Below are 24311 nucleotides of genomic sequence, written 5' to 3' on the forward strand. Positions count from 1 at the left end.
GAAGAATTTTAGTGTCTAATAAGCTGTAATTATAATAATAATAATGCTAAACTCAAGGGAAACAAGTTTACTAAAAAAATGATACATTATATTATTTATATTGGTATCTAATACCTGTCACCGTTTGAGGAATTAATTATAACTGTCCTATATAAACTAAAAATTTAAATACTTCAAGTTTTTTGTTTACGTTTTATATTTTTTATGATTTTTTTTGGTAGAAAAGTTTTATACTGGACAATAACAATATGATTGTTTGTTTAAAAGCTGTATCTTATTTAAAATGGAAAGATAAGCAACAAACGCTGATGTTAGACCCAAATTTAAGTAAACTTAAAAAGATTAAAAAGTTATTGGGTAATCCTTAAAAAGTCGATTTTCGAATTTTAACCTCGACACCCTCTAAAAAGTTTCTAAATACAATAAAAATAAGATTAAAAAAAAAAAATTTTTAATTTTAATTTTAACCCGTGCCCCAAAAGGGTTGGAGTTTAAATGGGATTTAACATAGGATTTTGACACTTGTGCACAAACCAATGCATAACTTTTTTTCTATTCCTTAGTTTGAGCTGAAATGTTGACGGTTTTATAGCTTGAAATTTTCCAAACACGAACACCATACCCAAAAGTTCATACCTGTCAAAATTGATACCAGAAAAGGAATATTTAACAAAATATAGGCGTTTTTTGGTACCTTTTTCCGATAACATTGTACTTAATGTACCTGAGGGATGTCGCTTTGCTCACAAACATAGTATTTGAGTTCAGTGTATCATAATGTTTGGTAATATAGTATAAAAATTAATAAACTCAACTAGGTCAATAACACGATATTCAAAATAAAGTTAACAGTGTTGTAATAAGTTTAAATTCAATCCTAGAAAACGAATATTTTTCATCACATAACGTCATCTGCCGTCCCCACCATATTTTCTGGGGATTACCCGGTGATTGGGACATTCTCTAGGTTTGAAAATTACCTAAAAAAGTACCTAAAAACGCCAATTTTTTGTTAAATTTTCCTTTTCTGGCATCAATTTTGAAAGGTGTGAACTTTTGGGTATGGTGTTCGTGTTCGGAAGACTTCAAGCTATAAAACTGTCAAAATTTCAGCTCAAACTAAGGAATGGGAAAAACGTTATGCATTGATTTGTGCACAAGTGTCGAAATCCTATGTTAAATCCCATTTAAACTTGAACTATTTTGGGGCACAGGTTAAAATTGAAATTAAAATTTTTTTTTTTTAAATCATACTTGACTACGTATAGCTTTAGTAGTCAAGTATGATTTTTTCCATACACTAACTTCAGTTTAAATCCTTCTAATAATTATATTTGTATTCAAGTTGTCCACATGACATTTACAAAGAAAGAACCTGTTTTTTATAAATTTATTTTCTTCGTGGTGGTTGAAATTTGAAATAAAATATATGTATCTTAAATCTAATAAATGACTGATCGAGTAATTTCATTACTCGATGATTACTATGTCTATGTATTGTAATGGCAATCGACGAAAATCATGACAAACAAAATGTTAATGGTTTTTTTTTATGTATATAACTATTAGGGTGGTCCTTAAAAAGCCTATTTATTAATTCATCAAGGATAAAAAAACGCCATAGAGTCCTCAAAGATCACATTCAATTTTCATGGTTGCTATCTCAACTCATAAACACAAAAATAATGTTCAATACAATTTACTTTACTTTAATTTTTATTATCAACTATTTTAGCTTGTTAATTAATGCGTGAGATATGCATTTATAATAACGTATATAAGAAATAAAAAATATCATAAATTAAAATAAAAATGTGTGTAAAATTAAAAAAAATAACCTGTAATTAAATAATATGTAAACATACTACAAATCATTTTTCTCTTAAAAAGTAAAAGAATAATTTAAATTTTGATATGTTATTAACTCAAATATATGTAATTTAGAAAAAATTAGTTTTATACAAATTAAAATGTTGTTAAACATTCATTTATAACAAAAATATTATTTCAAACCATTTCAGGTGATTCAAACCCTTGAAAAAGTTGACTTAGTTTCAGTACACTTGACTAAAAAATAAAAATCATCTTTGGAAGTAACATTGCTACATACGTTTATAATTATATTTGGACCATTTCGGATGTATTACTCACATTTCGAAAAAATATTTAGATACCTATTTTTAAAAAGAAACCTATCCAAAGAAAAATTATTGTTCTATATTTTAATTACCTAACATAAATGTATTATTTATTTATGTTTAAAAATTGGCCCGCCTCGACATTTTAACAGTGTAAGTTAACCAATTTTAGGAGTTTATTAGTTATTTTTTGTGTGTTGGTTCTTAATGGAATGGCCAATTTTATACTTAACAAATCGTAATCGTGTATGTTTATTGCATATAATATTATTATCTTGAAATTAACTAACAAAGAACACTGACAATCATTAATTTAAAATGTCTCCGGGTGGTTAATACGAGATAATTTAATAAATCAAATCGTTTACCGATATGTTATTGAGCTTATTATGTAAATCACAAGCCTGCCTAATGTTTAGGTTGTTAAGACGTGTATATAAAATACATACGATGGCGATTTTTTTTTTTATCAAAATATACTTTAAGCAATAAAAAATAAATCCTTAGCAGTTAATAATAAATAATGTTTATTATAGCGACAACAAGGTTAATACTGTTAATAAGTTATATTGAAAAAATAGTAGTAAGCATGAGTCATGAACTAACTAAAGCGTATGACCATGGAAGAGAGCCTAATGCATTATAGCAAGTCTTGAAGACTATATTAAAGTATTTCATTTCTCTAATATTCACCCTCTCTTCGAAATCACCGAGGGGGTGGGGGGAGGGAATTAGCTAATCCTCAGTTGAGTCATTCATTAAAGCCTCACACTTTTAAAAATCCTTCTCCAACGACACTCCTCGCCGATTTTGTAGGTTACAAAAAAAAAAAAATGTTTATGTGAAATAAAATTTAGTTAAGTAAAAATAATCAGTTAATAATAGCGGTTAAAACCAATTTTCTGTTGTGTACTTGGCTGTTATGAGATATTTATACAAATAGTATACACAGAAATAAAACACTAGAAGTTACGAAATGAGATTGGAACTAATGATTATACTATGTGAGTAGCCTTCGAATAACCGGTCATGTGCAGACGAATTTACTAACATCATGGTTTAAGTGTAAAATAAACCGTTAGACGGATCACAACTGTAGTACTAGAATTCTAGTTCAAATAAAACTGATTTTTCCAACTTCCATAAAGTTCAAATAAACTGTATTTGACTTATTCTTTTATATTACATTAGATGTGGGATCACATACAATCAGATATGCGCTCATATTAGATGCATGCCTATATTATACTGAACTCGTCAAGTATTAGCTGCAATATTATTGCTAGATAACTAATAACAATTAATACTATTCACGTTTTAATGAATGCGTCATTAAGCTATTGCCTATTATTATTATTGTTACAATATAATATATAAGATAGACAACTACCCACTAAATTTCATGGCAATGAGAATAATTAGTTTATTGTTAATTTATGTATAAACCATTTAGTTGAATTGTATTATGTTAAAGTGGTTCAGAAAAAAGTTAACCACCGCGATCAAAAACAAACAATTACACAGGTTTTTTTTAATGAGAAATTGAGAACATATTAATAATGTTATAAATAAGATTTAATGTTAAATGTAAAGCTATGTTTTATAATAATTAGATAACAGTACTTGGAACAAACAACGTTGGTTTTCTTCTTAAACAATCTCGTCATCAGTTATTTATTGTTATTAATAAAGTAAAGATTTCATCAATTTTTGTCTTACTTTTTTTTTTTACAAATAATTAAAATTGTAATGATTTTTATCTTTTTTGAGCAAGCTTGTTTAATTCTGTTTAAATTTCAACATTTACAATATTTATCGAGAATTAATTAAGTAAACTATAATATCAAAAATATACATATTAAATTTAATTTTCTCAAGATTTGTAGGTTTTATGAATGATATAAATATTGTAAAAGTATAAAGGGTTACTGGATATTTATATTTTAATTGTTGTTCTTGAGGCGCTGTTTTATTCGTTTTCAATAATAGCACTCTGAAGAAGCTTTTTAAAATATTCAGAAAAATTGTATTTTATTTTATTTAATCTTATGGAAAGAAAACAGTAAACATGAACTTGCTAACCATGTTTAGCTTTACACTTTGATAGACTAACTACTAAAATTTAGAACTTTGATGGTATAAATTTACTTTATCAGATAACATTATTTTTTACAATGTTTTCTTTGTTTTCAAATTACTAAGCACCAAACTTCATAGTTGATGCTATAACTTTTAAATATTATGTTTTCAATATTTTTTCGTTTTTAATTCTAAACCAGAAAAGCTTGAAAACTTATTATTTCGGTGCCTTCTATAATATGGTTACTATTACTACCTAGTATGTAGTCGTCACGTTGAAAAATAAACACTTCACACTAATTAAATATTACATATTATTTTATTACTGTCTAATGTTGTGTGCACAGCATAATATAAAAGTAGTAATAACAAATAATGGTATAATATAACGTATTATAAGAGTGCGGTGTAGTTGTAGTTTACACGGGGACCAGCGTATGCAATTTGACTACGCCAAGGGAAAGGGAGCTCCTCGGTGGCCGTGAGTAATTGAGAGGATCCGAGAGTCCGGCAAACGGACCACCGACACCAGACAGTCATTGTTCGGTGCCCGTTGGCACTATCTGTCCTGCCGTCCTGACAAAATAATTTTGTTACCGTTTGCAGTGTTGTGTTGTATTAGCTTGTACGCAAAAACCACGACAGACCCGGATCGACGTTTTTCTGCAGAGTTGTTATGTTTTTATAAAAATATTGTCACTTTGATTTTTGTTTTGCTTAACTGACAATAGATATACACTGATTCGGCGGTTTTCGCAAAGGAGTATTTAAACCTTTCAAACAGTGAGTTCCAATTTTTACTTTACTTTTATCTTTAAGATACTTACTGATTGTTATTTTATATGACCTGAGCGTACACGTCGAATGCAAACTAATAATAATACAATAACTGACCACGCATTTGCCTGCCTGTTGCACATCTAGATTTAAATAAGAACAGAATTGTTTAATATTTTATTTTTGGTACAAATTATTGTTTTCGATACATTTTAAACGATCGCCTTACTATCAATAACATTTTCGTCGATACGAGTTTAGTGTTTTACTTAAACATTTTAATTGATAATATTTTATTTTATTAAATGGGGTAACCATAATCTGTTTAACTCGTGAAAAATAAAATTTGTAAGTAATATAATGTAGGTTAAATACTATAATTGGGTTATGATTTGTTTTTTATTATTATTATTTTATAGAGATATTTGTCGTTTAAGATTAATAATATTTAATTTCAGTATGAACCGGTTCTTAAAAATCAGACGTGTAATATTATGTTTTTTAGCGATTCCGGTGAATGTGTCGAACAGTTAAAAACGAACGTGTTTTGGAGAATACTTTACAGAGTTGTTTGACATTAAGGAACCGCGTACACTATTAAATTTGATGTTTCAAATGATGATTGTTTAAGTCATTTTTCGTGTTAAAACTAAAAGTCTAAAACATTCGATTTATCTAATAGTAAACTAACTGTGATCTAAAATAATATTATGAAACACGGCGCGTTGGACCTCGGATACGTTTGATTTTGTTACTTCATTTTAAAACGATACAAACGCGTGTAGTAACCGTAATAAATTTACCTGTAATTTTTGCGCGGATTTTTCTTTAAGTTATTATTTATTATCCCAAGAACCGCCCAAAATAAACTGTCCAAGACGACATACGGCGCATAGCGTTAAAGTCACCGACCGACTGAGAAGTTTTGGGACACGCCGTGTCTGATTGCTTCTTACCAAACACATACCATATAAAATCAATAAACCGTTTTTGTTTTGTTTTTAAACTATTGTCAATATTACTTAGGTATGTGGCCGATCTGTTGCGTACGACTTAACCCGCGGGGTGATTAATTGTTTCTTTTAAAATATTTGTCTCCGCAAGTTCACGTCTCGTGTTGATTTAAACGAACAGTATTGCATTTTCGTTTTGTATTTTATAATATTATTATATAAAACTGACGCTACTATTTGCGAAGGTATAACATAGGTACGCGGCGTGTAATGAACGAAAGTAATATTATTATTATGTTCCTTGCGGTTCGCCTTGTAATATAAAATGGACATTACGGTGAACCGTTGTGGCGGCCGACGTTGTCGTCCACGCGCACAACAATAATTATCCAGTCATAAAAAAAAAAAAAAAATATTGTCATTCGACTTATACTTAATGAAAATGCGTTTTATTCGTTTTCGCAGAGTTACCGTGTGACGCAATGGTACGGAGATATAGCCGCTGATATATACATATATAGTAGACCCGTGTGAGCCTGTACGCCGATAAAAGTAGATTTTATCATATTGTCACCGTACCGATCGAGGAGTTCAACGGACGTCAATCAGTTATCTCTGCCGTGGCGTTCGACGGCACCCGCACGGTTTTCGAAAAGGGATATTAACACGGCTGTGTGTAGATCATCAGGCGGCGGACGGACCACCCGGACATGCAAAACCAAAAACCGCGAAAGTACTACAAGGCCAATATAGCCTCTCTGAGCCTGACCTCGGCCACTTTGGTCAACGAAAACGGGTTGGACGACGCCAAAGATGTGGACGTGAAATGGCCTTGTCTGGAAGGGCACAGCACAGGAGGCGCTTCGAGCACGGAGACGTCGTCCACCACGTCCAGAGACGGTTCGTCGAACGCTTCCCAGCAACAGATGAGAAGACCGTTCTGCACCATAGGTGAGCGTCAGTTTCCTACAGCTAAAAATCTGTTTTAAATAACTCCATGTACAAAATCGGTACCCGAATAGAACTTGTTCGGACTGGAAATCGAACGCCCTCCCCGCCCTCCGCCACCAATTGCTTAAGTATAATCGAATTAAGTAATTGATTTCGAAAGCTAATTAGTTATAAGTTGTGCAAGATTAAAAAAGATTATAAGATGTTGTACCATTTTATTCAATACCTTTTTAACTAATGTAGTTAAAAAAAGGTATTAAACAAGTTTGAGGATAGACAGCTGTTTAATATTTAGACTCATTGACGCCACTAACACCGTGTATTATGTATAACAAAATGAAAACTCATTAGAAATAATGGGTTACCAAAGTGACATAAAACGCAGGTTTAATAACCATTGAGTGTTAAGTGTTAAAACAAATTAATTAGTTATTTACAATAATTAATTAATGTGCAATAAAGAAATATATGTAAATTCACCAAATGATGCGATGATAAAAAGGAAATGCAATTACCATATTATGGTTGGATGTACAAAGAAAAAATAAGATTTTTAGTAGATTTCGGAAGTCCAATGCAAAATCCTTAATGTAATCTATTACAAACTTTCTTTGATAAAGTCATCTATTATTTGTTAATTTAATTCATTAAGTTTCAGTCAAATTTCACAAATATTTTTAGGAACCAATGGCGTATCTTGTGACCTATTTTCGATACGGCGAGATAACACTATATTATTAAAGTAAATAAAAATAAAGTAGAATGGTCCAAGATGGATATTTTTCGTTAAATTTTCGTTAAATAAAAGAACCAAAAATAAATAGTCTAGTACCGCCAAACGGGCCAACTTGGGGCATTACGTGTAAATTGCCCGTTTGGCGGCACATAATAGTAAAAAACAAAACAATACTACTATATTATTTACCCAGTTTCTATTGCAAATTTTGTATTATATCATTCTTATAGACATTTTCAGCTTACCTACTTCTGTGATTTTTAAAAAATTCTTATTGTTTTTGTATACTTCATTCACATTATGTTGTAATCCGTCAGCCGCGTGGTTGACCGTAGAAGTCTTAGGAAACTCGCGTTGATCTGACAATTGATCTCAATTTTAAAGTGACTAAGCATTTCTTCGGGAGTTTCACTGACTAACTACATTGTGGTCAAATATTATTATAAGCACACACACTTATAATATATTGAGTATACCTATCATGTTGTGTGTACAATTTCACTTTTCTCCAAGGTTATATAGTTATATATTTGTTCAAAACCGCAGTTCTATAAACAAGAACACCACAGAGTAAAATCGCTACTTTGGTGACATTATTTTAAAAATAACCTTATAAAGTTCCTTTGACACCTGCAGAACATTGTTTAGGGAGCGCTCACGCAAGTCAAGTAATCAAATGAAAAAACCAAATGGTAATTAAAAAATAAACGAATGGTTAGTTACACTGCACAGCAAAAGTTGTTTTTTGGTATCTAATTTTTTTTTTTTTTTGAATCCGTATTTGGCCTCAAATTTTCTATAGGACTTTGAGCGTGTAGTTATTTTTTTTAATCAACTCAAAAGTTGTAAAATTAGAAAATGCTTAGTTTTGTTTTGTAAGTTTTCTGACAACTTTTGAAGCCATTTCAATAAATTGAAGTGCTAAAGAACAAATGAACCAGATATAGAGTAAATCAAAATAATATATTATACATATTGTTATGTACTTTTTATTGTTGTTTTCGTATTTTAATATTATTATTACATAAATAAATACCTTGTACTTAAATCTTCATCGATCATATAACACATTTTGTTAGACAAAATCTCTTTTTATATTTGGAACAAAATCAGAAATGTGCACATTTCATAGGCTTTTAATAGCCGAATCCGTACCTGCCCGTAGAATATTTTAAATCTACTTCAAAGTTGTGAGTAACTTACAAAACACAAATCAGAATTTTATCTTTTTCTGTAATTAATTCAACAAGGAACTTAAATAGAATAAAAAAACTCCAATTTAAGAAAACTATTCAACAGTACAAAGTACGCTAAAATACCACAAAATAGGTTTTTTCTTACAACTTTGGAAGTAATTGAAAATGTAACTATGCTAAAGAAAATCTGAGGCCAGAATCAAATTCAGCGACAAAAATCTAAAAGCATTGTGTATTTCGTGTCTTGTTGTAATGTGTTTTCTGTGAAAAGTGAAACTTAATGAAGAAGTACAACAGTACGGAACAGTATGAACAGTAGAAGTAGTAAATGTAATAATAGGCAAAAGTATAGGAATTTAGTCAACCAGAGAAGTAAATCGAATGGCCATGATATAAAGTCAAAATTAAATAGTTTGAATTACATAGAGTATTACGACAGGCGTTGTAATTTTCAATTGTTCTATTTCCGATACTTAATATTATGCGAAGTGAACATAATAATATACCTTTATTTTGTTTTAATTATGTATATATATAATAAGTTCGTGATTACAACTAATACAACTATACTATCAAGTTTTGATAACCCGTCGAACGCACTTAATGCACATTTATTTTCAGAAACATGATTATTATTAAAGAGAAAGGTCACTGGCGAATAGGGCGAACTGTTGGTATTAAGTAATAGTATCATTGAGAAAAGCAATTCTTACAAACCGTGAATGTTATTTTGAATTTTATGTATTTTTCAAGTAAAATACCATCTATGTGCATTTGTTTTTTTTTTATCAATATCTACACTAAAAAGTAGTGGATAACCTTCTTATTTGATCTGTCATAGTATTGCACATATATAATAGACATTTAAAATAAATTAACCTTGCATCCCACTGGTCAAACGAAATTAAAATTTTCGACTTGTTTGCTGCGTTGATTAAAAGTAAATATGTATTTAGAACGTGTATATAACACACTAGTTGGTCGTGTAAGTTAATCTTATCGATATGTTTGCTATCTTTAAGATAATAAACATGACATAAACATGTTTTTAATTATATTTGCCTACCTATTGAGTACACGTAATGGAAAAATTATAGATACTCATTACCTATGCGGTTAAGTAGTATAAACCATTGAAGATGAATGATTTTTTTATGTGTTTTGAGAAATGTATTTTTAAAAAGCTTTAAAAAAAAATCACAGTAAGTAGTAATCATATTTTTATGCTAAAACGTTTTACTAGTGTTATTATGTCAGCTTGGGGCCATAAACCTTTTAGTTTTTATTATATCAATAAAATATTAAATGCATTTATATTATGTGGGTGTTTAATTTTATAGAATAATTGCAAAAATACCGTCAAAGAACTATGAAGTTTTCCATAAGACGCTATAGTCCTTTATTTAAATCTGAAGATAATAAATTATGATCACCGTTCAACAGTTTTCAACCCAATTTATTAGCAGCTATGTACAGATAAAACAAATTAGATTTTAGGTTAAATAAAATGAACTAAAACAATTCAATGGTTTTGTACGATATTCTAAGTCAACTAATCATGCGAAACAAATAATTATAAACCGATAATTTGTTCTATTTTATTCGATACTATACACGAACGTTTTAATAATAAAAATTAGAAAATTACTGGATCATGCATGCATTGCGCAGGCATTTACGAAATGCAAATGTAACATCGTTATACTGTTCTGATTCAACCCTAATAATATTATAGATTATAGAGCGTTGAAAATTGAAAACCTATCATTATACGTACAGTTAATAACTACATTTCGAGTGCATCCAAATTTATTACGATTTATCGGTGTACTGTTAACGGTGAACGGATAATAACCGGTCAGAACCGCACAATAATCCTGCGGCAAAATCTAAGTAGGTAGGTAGTTTATTGCGCAAAAATAATTTTATGTAATCCAATACACACATGCGGATTATATGGGCTTTGGCAATGTTACCATTTCACTCCAATATCAAGGTCATTATCGTTCACAATTTTATGTAATGAATACCAAACAACATAATATAGGTAGCGTGGCATATAAAAATATGACATCACGATCTTGTGTGTTTACAGTACAATGTTTTGTGCTATTGAGACGCGCAGAGTATTATTTATATAAAATACAAAAAACAATCACACAATGTTTCCTATATCCGTACATCAGTACAAAAGTATAAATTATTATACAACTATAAATTATGCACAGAGCGCGAAATTTAAATCTAGGCGAACGGAGAAACCGGAAAATCGTTGACTTCATACACTTTTGCTCTGAAGTACGGATACAATATGTCTTGTCTTTACATTGTTAGCCGAATAAATTATCGGTTACCTAGTTTTTGCAATTGTACTATATGCCATAACGTCGTTTAAACTTCAATGAATTATTTGTCAATTGATCGATCGGAGACGATTAAATGACAAACAAATTTAGCCCGTCTCCGATGTGATAGCAATTTTCTCAAAACCAAAGATATATTTTTTTCTTTTTATAAATAAACATGGTATAACTATTGCAAACGCAAGACGTTTAAGATTTCGTTTTGGTAAGGTTAATTTTTGCAAACTCGTTAAAATGTCTAATGAAAGAGTTTACCGGCTAAACCACATCGAACACCATTCAAGTAAGACATATGAGTACCAGACATTCTGGTCTAATCATTAAGGAAATAATATAGTAATAATACGATTTTATTTCTAATCATTCGATAGTTTTGTTTTGAGAACGCTAACGGTAGTATTATATTTTTTAATTAGACTAATGACTCTTATAACAATTGACGTGTGTACCTGGTAAACATACGTTACATTTTATACTACTAAAAAAAATAACCTAGTCATTGCTTATCGATTAAAAAATACCACTACCGTCAAATATCGAATTGCGTTGTCATCAAGATGATTTATTTCAGCAATTAATTTCGGGTCAAACGATACAATTAATCTAAATTTGATTTTCTATAAAATTATAAGGCTTTATATTTTTGGGATGTCTTTTTTTAAGCAAAGTATTATTTAGCGTGACGTCCAAACATACTTTTTATTGTTATTATGTTTCTTGTTGTGTATGGTCAATTATACCTTCAACTATTAAGAGTAAGAAGATTAACCTTGGAAACTAATCACTCGCATACCTTTCGTGATACTTCTTAGATATCCTAGATTCTGAGTTATCGAAAAGTTTGTGTTCCAAAAGTCATTGCCGGTGAACTTTACCACCTTAGTGTTATTTATACCATACACGCATGTACCTACGTTTTATTTTTTAATTTACTTATTGTCACGAAACAATTATTAACACACTGTAAAATTTACAGTGTAAATTATGTATCGAAATGCATCGAAATCAAGTTAAATTGTGAATAACCTTTTTAACCTTTAATTATAACCCTTTTAGTTATATGGACTCAGTCGTCTGAGGAGATGCAATTTTCAGTTTCCCCAAGTAATTTTTATATTTTGTACATAGAAAACTATGACTGGGCTTATGACTACTTTGAGATTGATTTTCTATAATTTTATGTGTAGAAACGAACTGGGCATTTAAAATGCCCAGCGTCACTCGAGTGTACATGAATTTAGAATTTATTAATTTAACGGCTGTAGATATTTTCTGTATAATATTTATCTATCTTTTGTCGTACCATCTATCACTATATAGCCGCACGCCAACAAAATACGTGAGAATCCCGGATATGACGTCCTCGGAGACATTGGATTTTTTTTAAATTTCAGTATAATAATATTATGTACACGAGTATTTACACTGCGGCGGCCTAACCGTAGCGGGAGTCTTTTATTTTTCCATCCGTGCACAATTATGATCGTTATTTTCATTTAAGTGGCAGTACCAGTAAATTTTATTTATCTTGTCACGTGTGTACCTCTTAGACGGTCCGGTCGGAATTACAATGGATTCCATACCGCCACAGCCGTTCACATATGTCGATGACTAAGTTCACGGATTCGTATGTCCAATATTCAATTTGGTTCTCAGGTGAGGCGTGTGCACGTAGAATCCTTAATGCCCGTTGCCCGACCGACCAGCTGATCCAACCTTGGGCAGCTCAGTGATAATATAGACAAATTAAAACGTACCGGAGCCGTGGCCGTTTGCAGGCAAGGAAGTGTAAACACTAAACAATCAATATTGACCGTCTCGCAGATCCGACAAATTCCATTAACAAATCGCCAAAAGACACTCGTCAAACGTAAAGTGCATCCATTGTTCCTGGACTCATGATAATATACACTCCCGAGCAGATAAGTTGTTGATTATATGACGCACAAGCTTAAGCACTACGGTAGACTACACTCCAAAGCTAATGGGCATTGGCAGTGGTATTGTGCCGTCAGTAGACTCGGTTAGGTACTCGAGAAACCAGTACAATAGGGATTAAATATTGCGTTTTTACAATAATTATCATTATCACGGTCAAGTCCGAATGTCATCGTGCGAACTTGGTGAATACTTCGAGAAAACCCTACGTCGTAATTTGGATTTCTTGTCAAACTTGTGTAAAACAAAACAATTCCTATACTTATTATGTGCTATGATTATTACACACGTCACACATGACGATAAACATGGTAATAATGGTCTTCTTAGAAATATTGATTTTGGTAAATGTCTATACTATAAATAGCTGTAACTTTTGAATATCTAAAGTGGAAATTCACATTTCAAAAAACACCTCGATTAAGTTCTAGACGAGATGGCAAACAGCTTTCAATTTTTTATAGAACTGAAAGCATTTTTTACCGCCAAAATGGCTAGAATTTAAAGAATAGTTACATACGATAAAAATAATACCCTAATGCGAATTAACTTATAAATAAATTTTCTTAATCTAATTTTATTAAAACCACTTTTTCTCAATACTGCCTATATTTTCGGTCCTTAATAAATAGGCGCTAGCAGATCCCTTTATTATCATATTTTCTTATGTTATTGTATATCATGGAAACAATTAGAGCACATTAGTATTGGTATTTAGTATATTTGCCAGCGCATATAAGATCATAAATAACTTGCTACATTAGTATATATTAATTAAAATCTTAGAAGCAAATTTACTGCCTTTTTGATTAGATTGCAAGCTCATAAACGTCCATTTAAATTTATCAAGAATTACAATACTATTGATTATTTTAATTTTTTATTAGTGATTTATTATTAACTACATATGTTTAAAACTATATTTTAACTCGTGTTCTAATTGTTATTCGCAATCTAAAAAAATATAATCATCTCCCAAAACGTATTGTACAGGAATAATCTAAAGATAAATAATCATGAAATGATTAATTTAGCAGAATCTTGAGTTGTATGCAGTTAAACTACCGCTTCCAAATAGAATACCTTTGACAATCGGTTTGTTTAGAAGGAAGCAAGAATTTGATTAATGTAGTCTTGATTGAAATAGGATTTGCCGAATTAAGGTATCGTACATAGACAAGGAAATGGCGTTTATTGTACACAGTGTGGGATTTCCTATCTAAAGGATGACGTCTGGAACTTATCTATTGTGCCGCGTATTTCTGAATGGGACTGAATGCAACTTCAGTCATCGCTAACCATTTTGTTTGTACTCGGAATTGGCGAAGCACTTAACGAAAGACCAACGCGGAAAAACCTTGGTCGGTCGTGACTTTCAACACGTCAAAAGCAAAAAATGTTCCATTGTCCGATTGACAAACAAACAAGACTTCTTTTTTTCTTTGTATCTTTTCGTCGCTGTTAAACTTTACCGCGTGACGGTCTGGTCATTTTTATTTTTAAATAGTGTACCTACCGAGGAGATGAGTTTCCGGGTTTTCCGTTTATTCTATACTAATGCAAAAATGATAACCATAAATCGACGTTGGCCCAGTTGTGTGTGTATATCGCGTGCTTCGGCTGCCGGCCATGTGCCCGTCGGTGCATCCTTAACACGGTTTTGCGCGCACCCGGTCTTGGACCAAACGATTAAAGTTGCGACAGTGCGTTTAAAATCCTATTGAAACAGCAACCTTGTGCCTCGTGCACGTGTGCGCGTCTAAAAAGTATAAGTACGCATTTACAATATATATATATATATACAATAATCGAATAGATAACAATAACGTTCAAACTCGCTGGATCTCGCGTTGTTATTTTCGATCCGCTCGCATAGGCCGACCATAATATGCTTAAGCTTAAAAAAATGATCCCGCCCAAGTTAAAAAAAAAAACAATAACGTCCGTCAAGGATTGCGTCTCGTTAAAAACGATGACCGTCGGCTGGCAAATAGTAAAAGTTCCTGTTCGTTTTTCGATGGCTCCTCGCACCCGAAAGGTGAAGGCTCAAGGGTTCCCTCGAACACGGCATGATGTTAAATATAGCGCCGCCGCAAAAGGATCTATTTATCATTTTGGTCATGACCTTAAGGCGACCCGGGTGCGCGCACGATTCACATTAGCTAAGTTCACGCCAATTCAGTCGGCTAGCTGTTTGAGGGCAACACTATACAAGTGCTGGCGGCAAACGAAATTGACTTTATAATTATTGTCCGCCGACGAAATTAAAATATTGGAGGAAAAAAAACATGCGTTTTACGACCTTTCAATGGACGCGGTTTATTATAACGGCCAAACACCGTCGACAATGTTTACAATGAACGCGTCATAGGTACATACATGCATAATGTCGTGTAGTGACGACGGGCATACGAATGGATTTCCTTGACCGATTACCAGCGGTGCGGACGGTCAGTCCGATCTTCATTGTCCCATTAAATCGCTGGACGGCCGATATGTTGCATACAAATCGAAACGCTTCACTACATGTTATCAGCCTTGAAAAACGTTTCGACAACGTTAGCCTAATATCGTCGATACTTTTCCCCTTAAATTTCAATAAACTAACCGGTAAAGATTAAACGATTGAAGAGATAAAAAAAAAAAAAAATGTCATAGATACACACTACACACGTACCCTAAAGTGTAGTTTCCAAGAGAACACGGGAAAAAATACTTAGTTAGTCCAACTAAAATTATGGTTAATATATAGCAACACAGTAAACTTCTAATTGGAATAACTCTACATAAATAGTTGGCCTAACTAAACGTACAGTTGCTTTAACTAAAAATTTAGTTGACCCAACTATTTATTTAGTTATACCAACTAGAAATGTATTGTGTCTCTATTTTAGTCGGATCAACTATAAATTTTTTTTTGTGAAGGTATTCGAAAATAAATAAATTGCACGACTTCTAGATTTTAAATTTGAAGGGTGGTGAAAATAACGTTTTTTTTCGACTAACTTTTGGAAAGGTAAACAAATTTGAAATTTAATATTGAAAATAATTTTTTTTTTTGAGGAATTAATCGTTAACGCAATTGCAATGATACAGGAAAGTTCACTTGCCTCCTCCCAGTTTTAGTTACATTTTAGGGTTCATGCATTATTAAATTGTAAATTGTATTTACCATTATTTCAAACTAAGAAAGTGTTTACAGTACATTTTTTTAAATATTTGTTATCGATTGTCGATAAACAAGAATCTAATACGAATCATAAATAGTTTATGATGTTATGTGGCGTGAAAATAAAAATTTAATACTCTAGTCGATTAATTTTCTTCTCGTGGTTAGATTATTCTGTGTAATTTTGCAAGGCTAAAAAATGGTTTTAAACCGTAAACTCTTTTTATTGAAGTTTTTACTTATGTTTTTTTTAATTTTAAAATTAGTATTTTACATGTGCGATTGTTTTATAAATATACATTTTTTACTATATTATAATTTATTAATGAAAGAAGTTATAAATGTCAATCATATATTGTTAAATCTATAAGCTTATTAGAGCTTATAGGGGCCCGAATAGTGTCGTGTACTTGGTTTTGGCGTCTTTCATTTTGGCTGCATTCTGATTTATACATACAGCCTATATTACACTGTATACAGAATGTCTCGCATTGTTAAAAATTGTACATATGATTTTCATGAGATATTCTTTGTACATAAGTCATTATTATAGAAAGCTGATTTTTAGGTTTTTACACATATTTATTAGCTTTACACAGTTCAACGGGGATTAAAATAAGTTATGTTAATCGTAGAAATAGTAGAAAAAATGTATTTCGAAAATTAAAGCACATTAAAAAATTAGATATTATTTTCGGGTTTGAGTATTTCTTAAGCATATTTTACTGATTTCCATGAAATATCAAGATAATGTTTTAAGATTTTATTAATGCTTGTTAGCATCATATTATTTTGAACTTTTCAAAACCTAAAAATCCGCTTTCACTTATTTACGATTGGCTACCTAATTTTGTTTCCAACGATTAGAATGATAGTTTTACCTGTATTATATTATAACAATTAATTTAATTTTAATATTTAATTAACTAATAATATTTTAAATATATACTTTTTATTTATATTATTCTTTTTTTTTCGAGATATAGGTAGTAGATATACACTAGATATAATATACTTTGAAAATTACTTATAAAGATTCAATTAAGATTAAAAGACATAATAGTTTGAACAAATCACGAACATCGTAGCTTAATAAAGGCAAAATTCGACTGTGACTTGTCAACAATACTACGATATGTCCTACCAATAAAACACTATGGAATACATGCATTTAATACTAATTAATAGATATTATGATTAAAGGGTTAAATTATATTATACCTACTAAATAATAAGTAAATGACTAATAATAGCACATGACACGTTGTGTAACTTAACGTGTGTACCATTTCATCATACCTAGGGCTGTATTTAAAAGGCTACCACCAATGGAAATTATTACAAAATATATCAAGGGTCGTCAGTATCTTGCCTATGCAAACAAATAATAAAACAACTCAAAAACTTGAATTTTTTTTTAACGTGCACTTTAGTAAATAATTTGGTTTCAAAAATGCATGTAATTAATGTATTTATGTCTCAACTCACAATTGTTGTGAATAAGCAATGGATTCTCGCTGGAAGGTCTGTTTTGGGCGTCATACAATTTTCTATACAAATGTAATACGATTCAAAGTAGTATATGCAAATTATTGTTCTGTGTGGTGTACAAAATAGACTACTTGGGAAGGTCGAAGCGAAGTTGGCCATGGTTAAACTTTTAGTATTCTGCTACTTTTTATCGTCCCACCCTGACGCTTTAAAAACAATATATTTTTTCAACTTATTTGATTTCTATTTACTTTATATAAATTATTTTAGACTACAACCGTTGTACGTTAATGTACAAGTAATAACGTTTAATGTTATTTAAAGGTAGTTTTAGTTTAACAGTATATCTTATAAAGTTCCGTAACTCGTTGTTTCATTAGTTATTTTATTTTATAACTAATTTGCCTACTAATATAGCTATTCGTTTATTGGTTGTTGTCTCTTTGTTTGTACATCTCATAAGTATGTACCCTTTCGAGCTCAAATAAAATAAAGAACTATAATATAAACTTAAAATTCACACCATTGGTAATTCATGACAGACATACGATTGATAACAAGTACAAATATTAGAATAACATTTAAGAACATCAAAGAAGTTTGTATACTTTCAAGAGGCTACTTGAATAATTGTATACATACATTATACCTGACACCTGTGTTTAATAGTATGTATGTACTATATTTACCGATTGTTCGATACAACATGCATGTATTTGACGTGGCCGGTGACCTCAATCAGAAGCAATAATGTCTAGCTGCGGTCAGTATGTTTTCACAATGAATTTGTCAAATGCACTCACTAATGTAATTTTTTAATGCTTTACTCTACGGGCTGCTTTAAACGTTTCGATTGCCGATTGTTCTCTTGTGTTACCGTCGTGTACAGTCAATGACTAGGACAGTTTCATTCATTCATTGTGCATTACAATTAAAAGTATTTAATAAACCACACACAGACATCAATACATTATATTATTTGTTTTCATCCGGACAATACCATGTTGAGTGTGTACATATCATTATAAAAAAATTATGTCTAGAAGAATTTGCCAATGTTTCGACAGGTACTTTATATCGAAACAAAATGATTTTGAAGTGTACGGTTGGAGAGCTTTGGAAAACAATAAAGGCGTTTAACCGGGAACCCATTATAGTGTCGTTATAAACCAAACCATACACGATGCCTACATAAAAATCACTTGTCCTGGACTACCCAATCGAACGTCTTGCGCAAGTATCGTTTCCATACGGTCCGAAGCAGTGTACCCGCTCGGGTGTGGATAAATAGCTGCCGAACGAACAGCAGTATAATAAGTATTTTTCAAAACGAAGGCCGTTTATAATGAGAATAACCGAGAATTCCTATTAAAAAGCCCACAGTGAGCCGTGCGCATAAATTTGACACTTTACAGTATTTTAAAAACAAACTCGTTTCGAAAACTATTAATTATTGTTTTTTTTTTGGCCTACGTGTAAAACGCACCGTGGATTTGTCTTTTTCCCCTCGGAAAGTATTACTGGGAAACATTAACTGACCGACTGGTTGGAGGTCGTAGGCGCCTATATCCGGGAATGCACGCCAAGTCCACTTCGGGCACACGGGCGTAAATCAACGTGTACTTGGAAAAAGAATTCGATTCATTAAGACGACCGGGCCAATGATAATAAATAACACGGCCGACGCAAGCCGCCGATAATAGGCCCAGCTGCATTATAATCATTTTTTTTCTCAACTCCCAACGGGTCGTTTACCCAGAGCGTTTGGAACCACAACGAACGAGCAGTTTTTTTTTTTTTTTTGAGATTAGAAATCATTAATTTTAGGACCGAGGTCAACAAACGGAAAATAATAAAAATATTTTTCTGTTAAAGCACCGCCATTGAAATTAGACCCGCGGTGTTTACGCTGTACATCCGGAGATCAAAGGGTTCTATTTTGATACCCACGCAAATTCATCGCAGAAATAATAAACGTCAAAGACACTACGAATTCGACTTATATCAACGCATTCACGTCGATAGTAAAAATTGAGTAAATATCTGGTATTTTTCTTAAAAAATGGTCATTTTAAACGTCACCTTCGTTTGAAATCGCCTTCGGTGAATGTTTTATATTTTTACGTTGTTTTTTGTATTAGGGTGCATGTGATTGCTGAAACGAAAAGGTTATTAAGTATAACTATTTTAATAACAGACATAGTCTGTAACTTTGAAACGATCCAGAGATAAGAAATTCTTCCCAAGAATTTCAAATGGTCTACCGAACACACATTTCTGCTTATTTAGTTTCCTCTCCTAACCCAAGAGTTTTATTTAATATAACCTTAACGCTTTTGGTTCCTTCGAAATAATTTAGAAAATTGCAATTTTTAGTTCCCAAATATTATTGTGTTATAAAAAAAATAAGAGTTGTACACAATATGTGTTAAAATAATTGTTTATGGCAAACAATAATTTCTTTCAAATTCTTAAAGTACAACAATAACAAATTGCAGTTCCCGATTTAAAAATTAAACTATAACCATCAACTACAAATTTAAAAGCAAAATCAAAACTCTGTTGTAATTTTTTTCTTAAAACTTTTATGAATTGAAATCATTTTGTAAGAATTAAAATAAATATCTAGGCAGTAGGTAGTAGGGACTCTATTATGATAGTAATACAGATACAATTTTCCTACTTAATAAAAACTTCAAATAATATTAAAAACAAATTTATTTCAGTTATTCGTTCTTATATTTCAAAATGAATCAGCTTTATGTTGCATTCCTATAAAATTAATAAAAAATCGTCCTAAAACCTGTTTCTTTTGGAACGAGTTGTTTCTTAACACTCATTATAACTTACTAAAATAAATAAAAAAAATGACATGTCTACATAATATTAGAGCTCAATATAGTTCAATAAACTTAAAGTTATATTAATTAATTAAGAGCTCCTAATAATTAACCGCTATAAATACTAACCACGTGGAATTGTTATCGTTATCCAGACAACGCAATGACATCATTTTATGGTTCTGATGTTATCAATATTTTCTAAAAATTTAATCATATTAGTGCCCAAAGCTTTTATTGTGTGAACACTAAACAACGAATTTCCGGTGACCTCTGCAGTTAACTAGTATAAACAAAAATAATTCGCGTTTCTGTAAAATATATTTCTTTGTAGTAAAATATCTACACAATGATAAAATACATAAAAAACGAGGTTATTGGGTAAATCATACCGACATGTTATTATGTTTCTTAGGATTCAAAATTAGATTCCATACCTTCAGCAAAATATACCTATACATTAATAGTATATAATTTATGATTATTTATAATTGCCTCAAGATCCGTGATGTTTGGGTGGGTTAGGTTAAAAAACATTCTAAATGTTATGGGCCTGAAGCCATCTGAACCAATGAAAAATAAATTAAAAGGTCCGTTGTCCTTCTTTGCAAGGAAATATCAAGTGCACCAGTGTATAATATATGCTATTAGAGATTAGTTAACCGTATATTTTTATGATGTACCATAATACTGTAATTTGTTCTGATATTACAAGGTTTTTTCCTATTGTTTAGCAATAAAATTAATATTAATAGATTTCTATTTATAGAACCAATCCGAAACACGTTGGCAGGAAAATTGCCGTAAGCAAAAATAATTTTAAAAGCATTTTACTTTGTTTAAACGGGTTTTTAAAATTTGTTTTTTTTCGAGTTACGGTATTTTTGTTTAGGAGGGCAGAATATGTTGAGGGTAGTTTAAGAGGGCAACTATAATAACATAATATTATACAACTATTATAATATATTATTATATAAATACATATACTGCGCTTGATTTTTTTAAATTCCATATTTATAAATTTCTCTACTGTATTCAATGTATTATTTTAACATTTCGACTAATTTTTAGTTTTTTGACTGTGATAAGGAAAAAAAAACTTTCCTCTTCTGGAAGAGTGTACAAATTTTGATTTCAGGATATCATTTTACACTTACGAAATATTCCATCAAAATTGGAATAATGTCTGATCAAACACAACAAAACAGTGCCTATACCAAATAAAATCCAAAAATATGACAATTCTTTGATGATTTTCTCAAATTCAGGCGAGTTAGAGTGGACTCAGGTTCCTATTACAACACAATATTGCCGTGAAAAGAATTCGTTTAAGCAACTGCAGTATGATGTAAACATGTATTGCAAAGAAATCTTAAAAAATAAAAATCTGTTTGATATCTTAAAATATGTCCATTAAAATGGCCTAATAAAAACCCACTGAACGAGAAGAATTGCATGTCCGCCAAACTTGACATCCGCGAGGTAGTTCTAACGAGTTACTAAAAGATACGGGGTATTAAATTAAAACTTACGAAATTCCCTGATAATTCCTAGGTAGCTAATTCCCTAATACTATCTTGTTTTTTTAGAGAGGGTCCCAAAAAATAGTAAACTTTCTATCGTATTCCTTCCCTGCATAAGTTTGGATTTTTTAAGGAAATTAAAAAAACAATTTTTTTTAAATGATAACTTTACGTCGGACTGATCAAAAAATGTATAGGTTTTTTGAAATATAATGGACCCATCAAGGGGCCATAAAATGACAGAAGATTCACTTAACCTTTAATAGTTTAATAATTAATAAACTATAGATGTATTAAATGTTTTACTAATAAATTTTTTTTTTAACATTTTTAATGAATAAAATAAACCACTTGGTTTTAATCTGAAGCTTTACTTAAGATCAATAAATAACAAATGTTTAAGCCCTGCGAACTTCATCCATTATTATGTACAAATTAATTACGATTTAATGCACAGTGTTACTAAATCAATCTACGCATAAACAATAACTAGTCACCATCATTTATATCATTACGTTATCATAGTACCTAATTGTATTTATATTCAATTATAATTAAGCATATTACAATATTGTTTAATGCTACCATAACACAATGCGAAAACAATAAAACCGTAAATATATACAACACATAAACAGTTATATAAGCTCATTGTTTAAATTAACTTAATTCGTTTAAGTTTTTGTTCATCTTAATTCAACAAAATTATAATATGAAGTTGAAAAAAATCAACTCGAGTAAATTTGAAAACAAAAATGTTTACACACTGCATATTTTCTATCTCAAATTTGAATTTTAGATTGAAATAAAGTGCTTCCAACTAAAAAATGATATAATATTAATAAATTTTTAATTTTATTAATGAACCGATATTTTTATTGATCAAATTAAAAATATAACTCGTTTATTTTAATAAGTTAATATTACTGTATATTTACTTAGATTTTATTGATACGATGCGGATAATTAATATTATTATAAACACATATATACTTGTCCGTATGCGCAAAACTGGGTCATTTGTTTGGAATAAAATAAGAGTGCGACTTGTCTGCCATCGACAAGATGACGATTACGCGTTTTAAACTAGTTCGAGAGGCCAGGCCTCCATAAAGTGATTATAATATAATATTATTTAAATGGAACCAATCCAATAGGTCGCGTACAAATTCTGCTTTTATTTCATTAGGAAATAACATTGGACGTAAATTATAATTATTAAAATATTACTGTTATATTGTAGCCATTGCGCAAGCAAGTGAATATATTATGTCAGGTTGTATGTATACCAGAAAAATTATGTTTAAAACAATTCCAAAAACCCACCTGTTTGCCAAACTAGACACCCGACACACTGGTATCATTGATGTATTAGAAAAAGGTACCTTGGGTCAAATTTTAATAAAGTATCTGAAAAAGTTGATCTGGTGGTGCTTTAGATAAACATTTTCGGAGGCAATTGTTAAACTGCCTAATGTTTAATTTACTTTTTTTTTTTTTTTTAATCAATATGATATCCAAGTTATGAAAATTACCTATAGTCAGACATTCTATAATAAGAAGAGTACCTACAGGAACAACAAAATATTTTTTTTTCCAAATTGACATAGTATATTATTTATAACACTTTATAGCTGTAGTAATTAAAAAGATTTCTTAACTACTGTATCTAAGAGTTTTCAATATTTATAATATGTTTGATGCTAATTCTTTTAAAACTGTTTTAAAAGTGACTTCGTTAATTTTTTCTGTATTTTTTACATTAACAAATAATAATTATAAAAAACAAAATAATTTTAATAGTATTTATATATTTAAAAAAATATTGCTTACATGATATTATATTATTACTCAATAATGAAAGTTAAATAATATTTTTTATTTTTCTGGTTCTACTATCAAAACGGGTTTGTTCCTTTTAACCTTGACTTTGGTGCTCAAAACAAATCGCTTAAAGGATTAATGTGGCAATAGATTTGGCAAGTAAAATATATATAAAAAAAAAATAGCAGTACTACCCGTTCTCCGCTATGTATCGATTGGTTAAACTTTTTGCTTTGGAATAATTCTTTGGATGTGTTCTGATTACAATGTTACAAATAAGTTTCATACAGAATGGCGTTAAATATTTTAAGCGAAAATAGCATTATAGAATTT

At 30.5% G+C, this 24311-nt stretch overlaps 2 protein-coding genes across 2 annotated transcripts in view; one reads left to right on the forward strand and one right to left on the reverse strand.

Moving 5' to 3' along the window:
* The window catches only part of LOC126844345 (uncharacterized), a 173070-nt gene that overhangs the window by 83333 nt on the left and 65426 nt on the right, over positions 1 to 24311 (reverse strand). The window lies entirely within an intron of this gene.
* Positions 4746 to 24311, forward strand: part of LOC126844347 (scavenger receptor class B member 1-like) — a 33935-nt gene continuing 14369 nt past the window's right edge. Inside the window, exons 1-2 of the mRNA XM_050582487.1 lie at positions 4746 to 5000; positions 6413 to 6898. Coding sequence (XP_050438444.1) covers positions 6658 to 6898 — 241 coding nt within the window. The 5' untranslated portion in view covers positions 4746 to 5000; positions 6413 to 6657. The remainder of the gene's footprint in view (positions 5001 to 6412; positions 6899 to 24311) is intronic.

This window comes from Adelges cooleyi, unplaced genomic scaffold (assembly GCF_023614345.1).
Source record: "Adelges cooleyi isolate 19-005CV unplaced genomic scaffold, UGA_ACOO_1.1 ACOO_flye_CR_arks_rails_tigmint_CR_PRNA_651, whole genome shotgun sequence".
In the NCBI taxonomy this organism is placed as follows: domain Eukaryota; kingdom Metazoa; phylum Arthropoda; class Insecta; order Hemiptera; family Adelgidae; genus Adelges; species Adelges cooleyi.